This window comes from Lipotes vexillifer, unplaced genomic scaffold, assembly GCF_000442215.2.
Source record: "Lipotes vexillifer unplaced genomic scaffold, Lipotes_vexillifer_v1.1 scaffold1699, whole genome shotgun sequence".
Lineage (NCBI taxonomy): Eukaryota > Metazoa > Chordata > Mammalia > Artiodactyla > Lipotidae > Lipotes > Lipotes vexillifer.
The window spans coordinates 1,288,181-1,302,386 of NW_006796961.1; the positions used below are offsets into that span (position 1 = coordinate 1,288,181).

Sequence of the window (14,206 nt, forward strand, 5' to 3'; positions counted from 1 at the left end):
GGGGAGGTGCCTGGAGGACTTGAGTCTGGCTTGAACTGGGAGATGGAAGTTAAGGAATGCCAAGAGAGGGCCAGGTTAGGGGAATAGCACAAGTGTGGGCACAGTGGGCTTGAAGTGCCCTGAAGGGCACCCCGGAAGAAGTCAGGTAGGCAGTGGGTTAGTGGGTCTGGAGTGCAGAGGCAACATCTGGGCTGGACGTGGGGTCTGCGAGTGCGGGACTTCTCTGGAGCCCTCAGGAGGGTGGTCTTCTGAGTACTCGCACCCCTGAACACAGCAAGCCTTCCAGGGCCCACATCACTCCCCTTCAGCCTAGAACCAGGAAGCACTGGGCAGGGCTGGAGGGGAGGATAGCTCTTCCTTCCTGGCTGTGGACAAAATGATGGAAGCGAGGAAGCAAGTCGGAAGTTCTGGGAGCCCTCGAAGGACTCTATGCAAACCCAGGAAGAGATGGAGGGGTGGATGAGGGCAGACTAGAACCCTCCCCTGCCCTGTCACCTGAACCTCTTTCATTTCCACCCCTCCTTCCCCCGTGTGTCTCCGGTCTCCCTGGCCCCAAGAAGGGCAGCATGCTCTCTGCACAAGTCTCCCTGAAAACTCCCCTTCTTTCTCCTGCATGGTAGCAGTCCCTCCCGCCCCGCTCTGCCCCAAGCCCCCAGAGGCTGCCCCCAGGGCCCGCCTGACTTTGCATGAGTCCACATGTTATGCCCCGCCCCCTGAAGGGATGGCTTGTACTCTGGGGATGGACGGGAGGGGACTGGGGACACCTGGGCCATCGGCCCTGTCCCCAGATGGAGCTGGGTGGCCAAGCAGGGCTGGGAGGCAGGTCAACAGGGCACGGAGGGTGACTGTCACCCAAGCTGAGTTTGGGGGTTGATTCGAGGCACTCGAGAGATTCTCACAGTGGTTAGGCCCAAATGTGGTCAGGGTAGGAGCCCCACACCCCTCCCCCATCCTAGAGGCCTAAGGGTCAACTGATGTGTCCCAGAGAGCACCCTAGACTTTTCCAGAAAACCCAGAGGCCTCCTGCCAACCTCAGAAATTCCTTGAAACCCCTCTCTCTGTCTCTCAGCTCCCAGGTCAGAGCTAGCTAGATCCAGTGGCTGGGAAGCCCTCAGGAACCACCAAACAGGATGCCCGTATAATTCACTGTCCAAACTCTTGAGACCGAAAGTGGTGCCGTGACTGTTGGGGCAACCTGTATGATCACCCCTGTGCCATTTGCAGGGTGAGAGCTAGGCCAGTTTAAACGTTGCTACATGGCCTGTATCTAGCACTCCTCCAAGTCCCCTTAAGGCCCCTTTGCCTCCAACCCACTGATCAGTGGTGGTTTCCATGCCTACCTGAAGCAGGAGTCTCAAACTCAAATGCCTCCGGGGACCAAGCAGATGCCGTAAGCCAGGAAAACCGCTCCATTTCTAGTATGTGGGAACCTTGGCAAACTGGAAGAGACATGGCCTGCTTCACGGCGGGCAGCCACATCTGTGCCTCAACTAACTGCTACCAGCGGAAGCAGCCTCAGGGTTGCCTGAAAGCCAGATCTGGGGGCTTTTAAACACTAGGAGCTATTTTTAATTTCTAAAGGAAAACTGCTCAGGCCCAACAAAACAGTTTCGTTGGCCAGATTTGGTCCATTCGTGACTTCTAGCCTCCAGTACCCCACCAGAGGCCCCAGCAGACAAGCCCCTGGACAGTCACGTAAGACCCGCCATCTCCATAGCTGTCTCCCCACCCCTACCCCTACCTGGGGTTCTTCTGGCTCGGGAGGGAGGAGGTAGAGGCTGTGACTAGACAGGGGACCTTTGAGCAGAGGCAGGGTCCACCCAGGGAGGTCCTGGGGGCAGGGACAGCCCCACCTCCCAGCCCCCAGCACCGGCCCCTCGGTGGGCCTGGGCTGATGGCGAGCTCACCCACCCACGGGCGCTGCGTACTTCCTGCTTCCTGCAGGCCTGGTCCCGTGCTACTCCACCCAGCTCCAGAAGCTGAGAAGCCATCCCTGAGAGGGGGGAAAGGGCCCCAAATGCATCTTCTCCGACTCAGCGGGCAGCGAGGACTCGCCCTGCAGCCGAACAGCCCCAGCTCCCTCCCGTCCTCCCCATTCCCGCTCGCCAAGGGGGTAAGAAAAGATGCTCTTCCGCTTCTCCAACTGGCTTGAGCCACTGCTCCTCTTGGCCGTGGGGTGAGGTCAGGGCGGGCAGGAGAGGGTGGGCAGCTCAGCAGGGCAAGGCAGGGTGCCCGGTGAGTCCCATGACAGATGCATTTCTGGCCCGGAGTGTAACATGCCCTCGGAACCCACACATGTCCACCAGGCCTGAGCGTGCTGACCGCCCCCACCCCACCCTGGTGTTTGTGCATCGTACACGTGTGATGGATTCGGCAACTTGACCCGCTTGTGTCCTATTGTCTCAGTGCATTTGGTTGTTGGGAGAAACAAAAACCATCTCGATTTTTTTTCCTGATTGGATGATTCGGATATATTTTCTTTTCCTTGTTCTTTTGTTATTTCTTCCACGACCCGACCCACCCACATTCCTTTCTCTTCATTCCTTTTTCTTTCCTTTCCCCATTGAGGGTGGGGCTGGCAGGGAGGGTTTATGCCTTTGAGTGGATGCCTCTTCCTCCCTCTCACCCTTTCTCCTCCCCACACCCCACTTCGTTTTTTCGAGTTTTTTCCTCCGCACCGTTGCATTAATAGTGCTTTCTCTCCTCTCGCTCCTTATTTGGGGTCTGGCTTGCTTTTTCCTGTTGGTTGGCTTCATGTAGGGGCCTCTGTGAGTGGTGACAGCTCTGAGCCCCTGGGGGTGGGTGGATGGTCACCCCTCTTTCTCCATCTCCCCAGAATAACTTCATCAACCTGAGCTTCCTACGCCTCTTCCGAGCGGCCCGGCTCATCAAACTCCTCCGTCAGGGTTACACCATCCGAATTCTTCTCTGGACCTTTGTGCAGTCCTTCAAGGTGAGCCCCTGGCCCTGCCTCCAGCCCAGGGCTGAGAAGAAAAATCAGGATCCCCCCCACCCCGACCTGCTCTGGCTGAATCTAGAAATCAGGAGGAGATGCCTCTATGATACACCTTGCTGGGAATGTGTTATATGCAGGGGTCTTGTCTAACTTCCTGCCCTGGTGTGTCGTGAGAGTTCCAAGGGGAATCTCCCAGAGCCACCAAAGAGGCCCACCAACCCTGGCACCACTCTGGCACAGCATGCGGCCACCCCGTGGGGGTGGAGAACTGGGACAAATGAAGGGAAACAGTGTGGATAAGGGGCCCCCAGCACTCTTCTTAATTGCCTTCCTTCCCACCAGGCCCTGCCCTATGTCTGTCTGCTGATTGCCATGCTTTTCTTCATCTACGCCATCATTGGGATGCAGGTGAGTGCCAGCCCCCCTAATGTTCCCAGAGCACTCCCAAGGAGCACCACCGCCCTTAGGCGGGGGTGGGTTAAGGGAGCCCAGTTCAGAGAGGCAGCCCTGAAGGTTGAGTGGAGTTTTCCCGGAGCCACTAGGGGGCGTGGCCACCCCCAGTCATCACCATCTAATTCCCCAGGTGTTTGGCAACATCGGCATAGACGTAGAGGACGAGGACAGTGACGAGGATGAATTCCAAATCACTGAGCACAATAACTTCCGGACCTTCTTCCAGGCCCTGATGCTTCTCTTCCGGTGAGAGGGGGGCACACTTTCACCCTTCTCTTCTGGTGGGGGTGGGGGGCTTGCCCTCAACCTTCTGTTCCACTGAGGTTTGGAGTGGGCGTGGGGGACCAAGGGACCCTGGCAGGGCAGGAGCCGAAGGCCCTGGGACGTAAACATGAAGACATTCTCAGGCATTATCTCACTGAATCCTCCTGAGCATCCTGTCTAGAGATTCTTGGCAACCACACCTGACAGATGAGGAAAAAGGCTTATGGATTCTGAATAGACTCTGAGGCTTGATTCTTAATCCTGGCTGCACTTAGGGTTCCTTCATTCATTCATCAGAGGTTTATTGAGCGCCTAGTGTGTGCCAGGCACTGCTGTAAGTACTGGGAACAAAACAGAGACAACATTCTCTGCCCTCTGGGTGCTTATATTCTCATGGCGGAGGCAGACGATCAATAGTCAAAGTATAGTGGATACTAGGAGATAAGATTCAAGATTAAGAGGGACATGGAGGCACGAAAGAACAAATAATGTGTGATTCCACCTACATGAGGTACCCCAAATGGGCAAATTCTTAGGGGAAAAAAACTAGAATCAGTATTGTCAGGGGCTGGGAGAAGGGAATAGCGGGAGTTATTGTTTAATGGGGTACAGTTTTTCAGTTTGGGATGATAAAAAGGTTCTGGAGGTAGATAGTGGTGATGGTGGCATGGCACTGTAAATGTGCTTATTGCCATTGAATTATACACTTAAATGCTTAAAATTATTAAATTTATGTATATTTTTGTCACACTAAATTTTTTTCTCAAGTAACAACTGAAAAACAACCAAAAAAAGGAAGGCTGATAGGTCACACCTCCCTTGAGGAGGGTGATATTTGAGAGAAATAGTTGAGAGAGGGAGCCATGTGGATATCTGGGGAAGGGCAGTCCAGGTAGAGGGTACAGCAAGTGCAAAGGCCCTGAGGCAGGAGCACAGCTCTCATGTTGGAGGACAGCAAGGAGACCAGTGTGCCTGGAGCAGAGTAACCTGAGAAAGAAATAAGAAATGACAATCACCTAGAGAGAGGGAAGCTTTTGAAACATACCTGTGTCTCCAGGCCACATCCCAAACCAGTTAAATCCAAGTCTGTGGGAGTGGGGCATTGGCATCAGCGTTTTTAAAAAACATTCTCCTTGGGCTTTAATACACAGCAGCCAAGGATGAGAATCCCCCTCTCTGAGCTCCAAGAGGAAAAAAGTGATTTTCCTGGGACTTGAACCAACACCAGTCCAGCTCCAGAGCTTAAGTGTTTAACCTCAATGCTCTGCCTCCCTTGGGGGGGTGCTGGTGTCCAGAACTGGGTGCCCAGGTCCCTGATGCCCCCCTCTGTCCTCAGGAGTGCCACTGGAGAGGCTTGGCACAACATCATGCTTTCCTGCCTCAGCGGTAAACCCTGTGATAAGAACTCTGGCATCCTGACTCATGAGTGTGGCAATGAATTTGCCTATTTTTACTTCGTTTCCTTCATCTTCCTCTGCTCATTTCTGGTGAGTCTGTGGACATGTGTGGGTGGGCTCCCTAGACCTGGCTCCCTCTCAGGGGTGTGGATGCTATAGAATGTGGCTGTGTTGCACACTTTCTCCCTCCAAGCCTGGGCCAGCCCAGGGTTAGGTTAACCACTCTTCCTCACCCTCGACACTGTTGACATCGGGATCTGCGTCATTCTCTGATGGAGGTTGCTCTGTGCATGCTAGGATGTTTGACAGTATCCCTGGCCTTGATCCACTAGATGCCAGTAGCACATGCCCCACTACCCTCCCAGTTGTGACAACCAAAAATGTCTCCAGCCATTATCAAGTGTCCCCTGGGGGAGGGAGCAGAATCTCGCCCATTTGAGACCCACTGGGTATGCTGAGGGAAAAACTAATGGAGCTCAGAGCTGGCCCCAGGACCCATCTAGCTGAGCTGTGGGAGACTCCCATCTGCCATCTGAAAGGTGGGTGCCTTCCTCTGTACGGTCAGGAGGCAGGAAAAAGTCAGCCACATAAACATTCTCTGGGAGCTGTGGGGCTTTGCAAAAATTTGAATGGGTTTTCACTAGTAAAAGATAAGTTTGTAAAGAGGAGGACTCTCCTAGGACCAGAGAATATAAAGCACTGCAAGACTGAAACCAGGAGGAATGAAAATATATGTCAGGAACCTCCATCCTGCTCTCTCTTTCTCTCTCCCTCTCTCTGGGGCCTCATCTCGGCAAATCTTTTTTGTTCTCCACTCTTCCTGGAGCAGTTTGAGCACAGTCAGAAGAACTGAAACTATCTAGGTATTTCAAGCAGAGGGGATTTAATATAGGGACTGGCTACACAGGCTTGAAAGAGCAGAGAACACTGAGGTCACCAGGGATTAACAACTGCAGGAAGGCCAGGGCTGGGGTATTAAAAGGAAAAGAAGGTGTTACTCACCAACCCAGCTGCCCCTGGCACCCCTGAGGGAGTGCTGGCACCCTAGCTGTCTGCTGCCCCTGGACAACAGAAGACAGTTTCCTGTGACTGCTGTCACAAAGAACCACAAACTTCGTGGCTTAAAACAACAAAAATTTATCCTCTCACAGTTCTGGAGGCTAGAAGTCTGACCACAGTGTTGGCAGGGTCATGATCCCTCCAGAGCCTCTAGGATAGGATCCTTCCTGGCCTCTTCCAGCTTCTGGTGGTCACAGGTGGTGTTCCTTGGTTTGTGGCAGCATCACTCCAATCACTGCCTCTGTCATCACATGGTCTTCTCCGTGTGTGTCTGTGTCCAGATTTCCCTCTTATGAGGACAGCAGTCATATTGAATTTAGCCGACCTTAATCCAGTATGATCTCATCTTAACTTGATGACGTGCACAAAGACCCTTTCTTCAAATAAGGTCACATTCACAGGCACGGGGGACCAGGATTTGAACATATCTTTTGGGGGCACACAGTTCAACCCACAACACAGACCCACGTGGGAAGCAGAAGGAAGCTCCTCTCTTCCTTCTCTCCCCTCCCCAGGCTGGCCCCCTAACCATGGCTCCTACTGGCAGGATGGAAGCTGCCCAGGGAGTGTGGAAGATGTTAGTTTCAGAACTCAACCCAAGGACCCGCTTCTGTCAGCAAAAGCCCAACACATCCACCCTCTTCAGACCAGCAGTCGGTCTCACACTGAGAGACTTGCAGCCTAAGTCTCACAGCAACACACCCTCCAAGTCCAATGTCAACAGCCATTGACCTAGACGGTCCCTTGCCCAGTTCCAAATTCCCAGAAGAGAGTCTGAATGGGCCATCCTAGCTCCTTGTCAAATGACCACCCTTGTCCTAGTAGCTCTGGCTGCATACGGAGACACAGTCTTATACCACATCCCATCTGGGAAGGGCAGGCACCCTAGAAGACATCTACAACACTTGATCATCAGCCCTTCATAGGCAGGAATTTTTGTTTAGTTCACTGCTGCATCCCCAACACCTAGGACAGTGACTGGCCCACAGCAGGTGCTCAATCAATATCACGAAATGATGAATTAAAAATAGAATCACTAGCAGACATAGAGAATGGGCTTGAGGACACGGCAGGGAGGGGAAGCTGGGGCGAAGTGAGAGTAGCATTGACATATACACACTACCAAATGTAAAATAGCTAGCTAGTGGGAAGCAGCCGCATAGCACAGGGAGATCAGCTCGGTGCTTTGTGACCACCTAGAAGGGTGGGATAGGGAGGGTGGGAGGGAAGCTCAAGAGGGAGGGGATATGGGGATATATGTATGCATATGGCTGATTCACTTTGTTGTACAACAGAAGCCAGCACAGCACTGTGAAGCAATTATACTCCAAAAACGATGTATATTAAAAAAATAGAGTCATGGAAGTTAGGGACACCTAGAATTACAGGTCATTTATTAAGCACCTACTGTGCTTACGTCTACACATTTGCTTAATACCTACTATGTGCCGGGCCTTATACTAGGCACTGGGGATATAAGGAGAGAACATATTTCTCTCAGTTTGCAGGGGTGTTGGGCAGACAAGTCAGGAGACAGTAGCAATACAATCTGATATGTGCTTTGATAGGGGAGACTCAGACTGAAGGAAGGAAGATTTCAAAGAGTGGCCCTCAGGGACTGTGGGCAGGGCTTAGACCATGTATTGATCAAATTGGTTGCAAGTAACAGAAATTCAACCGAAACTGACAAGTGAAATCTGCAGTTCACTAACTTATATAACTGAAAAGTCCAAATGAGGCTGGATCCAGGCAATAGCAGACCCTGTCCTCTTTGCTGTTCTCCTTCACACTGGCTTTATTCTCAAACTTTCTCCCTATAAAGGGAAGATGGCTGCCAGAGTGCCAGCAAAAATCCCAAGGAAGGCTCTCATTGGCCACCTTGGGTAATGTGCCCCTCCCTAACCAATCACAAGGTCATGTGACCACCACCTGTGAAGCCAGCCACACCCAACAACAGCATCTAAGTATAAGGGCAGGGGTTTCCCCAGATGCTATTATCCAAAGGGAGAAAAATGATGTCCACTGAGGGAGCAACGTTTACTAAGGCCTGGAGGCAAGACTGATGCAAGCACCCCATGTGCTAAAGGCTAGAAGAGCACATAACAAGGTGCTACAAGATGCAGACAAATGCAGGAAAATTCATCCATCCATCCATCCAAGAAATATTTGCTGAGTGCTTACTTTATGCTGGGGATGGGAACATGACAGGGTTGTGGCCCATTGGGGGTCAGGTGTGGGAGGATTTGGGGTCATGGTGGTCCCCTTGGTGTTGGCCTCTGTTTAACATAGCCTCTCTACCTCTCTCTCTGATTGTCTCTGTCCATCACTGTTGGTCTTTATCTCTTTGTATCTTTCTCTGTCTCCATCTTTATCTCTGTCTCTGTCTCTCTCCCCCCATCTCCATTTCTCCATCTCTCTGTCTCTGGGCTCCTTCTGTGGGCATGTGTCTTTCCTCTATCTCCCCCATCTCTTTCTCTGACTACCTTTTCCCATTTTTATCTCCCTCCCTCTCTCCCTCTGGGCCCCTGTGTATATGTGTTTGGATGTGTCTCCCTCTCCCCCACCCCATCTTGGCCCCTGGGGTCCCCACAGATGCTGAACCTTTTTGTTGCTGTCATCATGGACAACTTTGAGTACCTCACCCGAGATTCCTCCATCCTGGGTCCCCACCACCTGGATGAGTATGTGCGTGTCTGGGCCGAGTACGACCCCGCAGCGTGGTAAGCAGTCACCCCAAATCCTCCAGCCACATCACCCACCTTTCTCTGGCACTGGAGCACAGTCTAGGTCAGGATCCAGACCTTGGGGTGTTGGCTCCCTGGAGAGCCAGCAGGGATTTCAGGAGGATCAGTCTAGAAAAAAAAAAAAAAGATGAGAATCAGCACCCTCACACATCCTGGATTAAATGATTTGGGTACCACTGCTGCCCAAACCCCAGGTTTTCTGGGAGACGAGGGAGGGGATCCACCATGAGTTCACCTCCTATGAGTCTCTCCTGCCTCTGCCACTGTGAGGCTTCCAGATGGTGAGGACAAGTTATCCAGGCCCCAGGAAGGAAGCCAGAGGCCTCTCAGCCTCACTTCTCCTTGGCAGTGTGGGGAGAAGGGCTGGCTTAGTACCCTTGGCAGACAGAATTGGCTGCAAGATCAGAGCGGTGGAACCCAGCTCCCATTGGGATCCCAGGACCCTGGAGCAGGTGGTCACACAAGGCCAGGGGAGAGGACACAGAGCCTTGGTGTCCTTGCATCTTCATGGTCACGAAGGGAGTGAGCTCTCCCATCTCCGTAGGCACAAGAGTGCCCCCTCCTGGTTGACAGGTGATGGTTTCCGAGGGTGGTCTCCACCCTGCTCAAGTGTATTGAGTGCCTGCTCAACACCAAGCCCTTGCAGGATGCTCAGAGGTGCCATCCTGATGCTCAGAGCCCACCAACCACAAACTGAGGATTCTAGTTCAGGCTGAGCTTGGGGCCTGAGAAAGCATTAAATGGGGGCCCTCAGCAGCCTGAACACTAGAGGGGAGCCTCATGAGGAAGGTGGGGTGGAGTCGATCCTCGCCATTCTTTCAGCCCCGGACAACCCTCCATGAGACCAAGAGGCTGGGGTGAGCTGCGGGGCTGGGGCTTGACTTTCAGCTGGTTCCTAACTCTTCCTCTTTTGATTTTAGGTCACAGCAGTTGGATGCTGTCCCCCTGTCCTCTATTCCACGAGCCCCCCCAGCCCCCAGTGTAGCCCATCCAGATTGTGGAAGAGGGAGACACAGAGAGCCCTGGGGGAGGTTCCCCCCGCCCAGAGCTCCCAACCCACTCCAAATGAAACCCTCTGCCCCAGGGTCTGTGAGTGTCTGGGAACATCTCAGGGACCTTCACTCATCCCACATCTCCCCTCCTCTAAGCCAGGGGGTCCCCAGCCCCTGGCATCATGACCTCACTGTGCGCACGGGGAGCCAGTGTGAACGCAGCTTAAACCCGTGCCTCCACTAATCCCCTCTCTTCTCCTTTCAGCGGTCGGATTCATTATAAGGATATGTACAGTTTATTGCGCGTAATATCTCCCCCTCTCGGCTTAGGCAAGAAATGTCCTCATAGGGTTGCTTGCAAGGTTTGATTTCCACTAAAACCTGCTAGCATCCATGGAATGAGTGTGGCTTGGGGTTCTTCAATATATATATTTCATATATATATATATATATATATATAAAATCTGAAAAACAGAGCCATCTCTCTCTTTTGCACTAAACTAGAAAACTTAGCCAACAGAATGCAGTCACATAGACTTGATGAAGCATGGAACATATATCTCTCCGTTCCCTTCAGCCATTTCTGCTTGCTCTTAGCTGAAGCTGCCCATCCCGGGGTCTCAACGGCACCCCAAATCAGACATATCCGGGGGGGTTGTAACTTTGCATTGACCCCCCCACCATCTCCTCCACTCTCCCCTCCTCCACCCTTCGCCTCCCAAAGCCCCCGGCCCTCCTTCCACTGCCCTGGCCCCTCTTCCCCATCTAGGCCCCCTCAGAGACCAGCCTCAGCCAAACCAGAGAACCTGACCCAGTTTTTTAAATGGCACTGAACCAAAGCATTGCTTCCAAGTGAGAAGCCCCCACTTCCGTCCACATTCCACCAGAACCATAGCCCAGAGTCAAAAGTGAATCTGACTTTTCTCTTCTCTCTCTCTCTCTCCCCCCCTGCTCGTAAGCAGTGAAATAATCTTTTTTTAATTGCCTCTTCCATTTTTTCCCCTCCTCTTTTCCATTTATTTGAAATACCTATTTTATCGTTCTCTGCATCTTTCTCTCTCTATTTTTTCGGCTCGTGTGATTTTTTTTGTTTTGGTTTTTTGGTTTTTTTGGTTGTTTTTTTTTTTCCTTCCTTTTCTTCCCCTCCCTCCACCCACCCTTCCTTTGGTTCTCCGTTCCCACCCCCGTTTTTTTGTTCTCGGTGCTGCCAGGGGCCGCATGCCTTACCCGGACATGTATCAGATGCTGAGACACATGTCTCCGCCCCTGGGTCTGGGGAAGAAGTGTCCGGCCAGAGTGGCTTACAAGGTAGTCTAACCCTTGCCGACCACCAATGCCCGGGCACTGGGGATTTTTCAGTGCTGACCAGGAACAACCAGCCGAGTCTCTTTTTCCAGCATTACTGTTCTTTTTTTTTCTTTTTCTTTTTTTCCTTTTTTTCCCCTTTCCTCCTTGAGTAAATGGATCATGACCATCCCTTGATTCTAAGCAGTATACTGTGTCCGTCCTTTCTGATCAGTGTGTCTTGGTGTTTTGAGACTCTATTATGGCCGACACGCCGGGGGGGAGGGGGAGGGGAGCCCCCAGGTCCCCTCACACCTGGTCCCCCAGGAACCAAATTGGACACCCTTTGGGAGGTGGGGGTCGCCAATGAGCCCAGAGCGGCCCCCATGCCCAGACCTGGGCAGGTGCCTTGCAGGGAGGGGCTTGGACCCCATCTTTTGTATCTTGAGCCCCCAGGTCTCACGGTCCCACACACACACCTGAAGCTGATCTCTGACCTAGGGCCTTGGGGGATCCAAGATTTCCCGGGGAGCACCCAGAGCCTCTCCTCCCCTGCCTCCCCCCTGGAGTTGCTTCCCCAGTCTTCCTGTCCTTAAGCCACCCATCTCCCTCCAAGACACCCCAACATGCCTCTCCATTGTTCCAGAGTGGGCAGGCGGGCCGCAGCTGGACCCCTGGACCGTGGCACCCTGACGCAGGCCATGCACGCTGCCTTGGCGGGGGCCTGGGGCGGGCAGGCACCATGGCCGACCGGGGGGGTGGTGCATGCTGGCTGAAGGAGCCGCCAGGCGGCTGGGCCGGGCCACCCCTCTAGACCCCGTCCCGGAATCTCCCTTGGCACCCAAGGACAGATGCTCTGTTCCCCCTAACTCATCCACTAGAAGTTCAGAGATGACCTTTACCGTCAGCCCCTCCCAAAAACAAAAAAATGGTCCCATCATTCCATTCACCCATCCACCTTGGCCTCCTCTGTCTACAAGAGTCCTCCCTCCCCTCTGTCCATCCCATTTCTTCGTGCCTCGTGTAACCACCTCCCCACAACCTCATTCCTCATCCACTTCCCTCCGTGAACTCCTCCTTCCCAGGCGAGACCAGGAGATGGCCCCACCAGCCTTACTACCATGTACCTGTCGCTTCTCTAATTTTCTGTTGTCCTTCTCTTGGTCTCTCCTTGGCTGAGTGTGGGTGTGTGTGTGAGCGTGTGCAAGAGAGAGGGAGAGAGTGCCCTTCCCTTCCTGGTCTCTGTGCAGGGCCGCCACGGGCCCATAAGGCACCTTTGTGCAAATCTGAAATGAACATCATTTGCACAGAACACTTTGTCTGTGGGAAAACAACTGGAATCCACCAATGTGGGGAGAGCAAGACACTTTTCCACTATCAGCTGGGGAGTTGTCACTTAAATACACAAATCCATGATTTCTAAGATGGGGAGCCCGTTGTGCAGTGCACAGCCTGCACAGCTGTGCACAGTGGCCCAGTGTGTATGTGTTTCTCTGTCTACCATCTCCCTCCCCACCCTGCCTCAACCCATCTCTTGTGTTCGGCTCTGACTTTGCCATCCCCTTCGCCATCTCCAACTCTGTGTTTCCTGCTTACCTGTGTCTGAATTCTCTGGTGAACATCAGTCTCCATCTCCGTGCCACCTCAGCCTGGGCTGGTGCACACTAGCCCAGCATCCTCTCCCACGCCACCAAGCATGGGGGACAGAGCCCCTGCCTGGGATACAGGGAATCTTTTCTTCCCTGGGCCATGGGAACACCTCCCTCACCCCTTCCCCCTGCCATTGCACAAAGAGCCAAGATCTGGAAATGCCCCTGAGATACACTTTCCACGGAGCTATGAATGAGTCTCGAGATTCCGTCTGCATGCGCCCCTGTCCGCTGTTCTGTGTGTCATGGCCTCGCTGCATGTGCTGCGCGAGGGGCCCGCCCCATCAGCAGGGGGAGTCGCCTGCCTGCCGCCTCTCGGAGGAATGATGTGGTCTGTGCCCATCTGGTCTGGTCTGGGCCGAGCCAGGGGTTGGGGGTGGAGAGCCAGCGGCCCCCCCGGCGGCTGCGGCAATGGACCCCCTCTGCCTGGCTGCTGCATGTCTGCTGCGATCTGGCTTGTATTCTTCTTTGGGGTCAGAATGGAACGGAGCTGTCCAGAAGAACTCTGGGGCAGGGCAAGGATGTGGGCCAACCCTGGAAATGCCAGCCCTAGGGTCCAGCAGGCGGGCGAGGAACGGGCAGGGGCTCCGCAGCATAGGAGAGCCCCCAGGGCCCTCCCTGAGGGAGCCACCGAGGGCAATCAGGAAATGGAACACCGGGACAGGTAACCTGAGGGTGGGGGGCACCCTAGCCGCTGCCCTCAGAGTTCTTCCTGGGGCTCCCTGGGTAGGGTGGGTCTGGCTCACGGGATCGGGGAGGGGTGCCTGGGAGTGACTGCCCTTGCCTTTGGTTTTCTGTAGAGGCTCCTGCGGATGGATCTGCCTGTTGCCGATGACAACACCGTCCACTTCAATTCTACCCTCATGGCTCTGATCCGCACAGCCCTGGATATCAAGATCGCCAAGGGTAAGGGCAGGAACGGGAGCAGAGAGGTGGGGCAGGGTGGACGGAGCCAGGGCCTCGGAGGGCTCAGCCATTCACCTGCTCAGCAAATACTGAGAGCTTCCCTCCTGTGTGCCGGACACTGCTCTAAGCCTGGAGGATGCAGGTTACACTTCCAATGGGGGAGGCCTCCCCAACGAGGTTGTGAAGGAGTCACGTGGATACCTGGGGGGAAAGCGCTCCAGACAGAGGGACCAGCGGGTGCATAGCCCCTCCCCCCACCTGGGGCTGTGTTGAACTGACTTGCGCTCTGCTCACGGGGGCACCAAGCAGCCTCGAGAGCAGAGGAGGCACCTACTCCCTCTAACCACAGTGGAGAGAAGCTAGGAGGAGGCCTGATATAACTCATGGGAACACAGGATGGTGGCTCGGAAGGAGGGGATATGGGATATTCAGATTGTGGATATTTCCTGGGAGTCAAGAGGACCAGATGCTGATGCATGGAATGTGGGGTGTGAGGGAAAGA

General features: G+C 53.8%; 1 protein-coding gene across 1 annotated transcript in view; it reads left to right on the plus strand.

Annotated features, from left to right (window-relative positions):
- CACNA1A (calcium voltage-gated channel subunit alpha1 A) overlaps positions 1-14,206 on the plus strand; it is a 242,007-nt gene that overhangs the window by 213,449 nt on the left and 14,352 nt on the right. Inside the window, exons 34-40 of the mRNA XM_007469118.1 lie at positions 2,837-2,953; positions 3,299-3,364; positions 3,540-3,655; positions 5,010-5,160; positions 8,722-8,849; positions 11,077-11,173; positions 13,599-13,704. Coding sequence (XP_007469180.1) covers positions 2,837-2,953; positions 3,299-3,364; positions 3,540-3,655; positions 5,010-5,160; positions 8,722-8,849; positions 11,077-11,173; positions 13,599-13,704 — 781 coding nt within the window. The remainder of the gene's footprint in view (positions 1-2,836; positions 2,954-3,298; positions 3,365-3,539; positions 3,656-5,009; positions 5,161-8,721; positions 8,850-11,076; positions 11,174-13,598; positions 13,705-14,206) is intronic.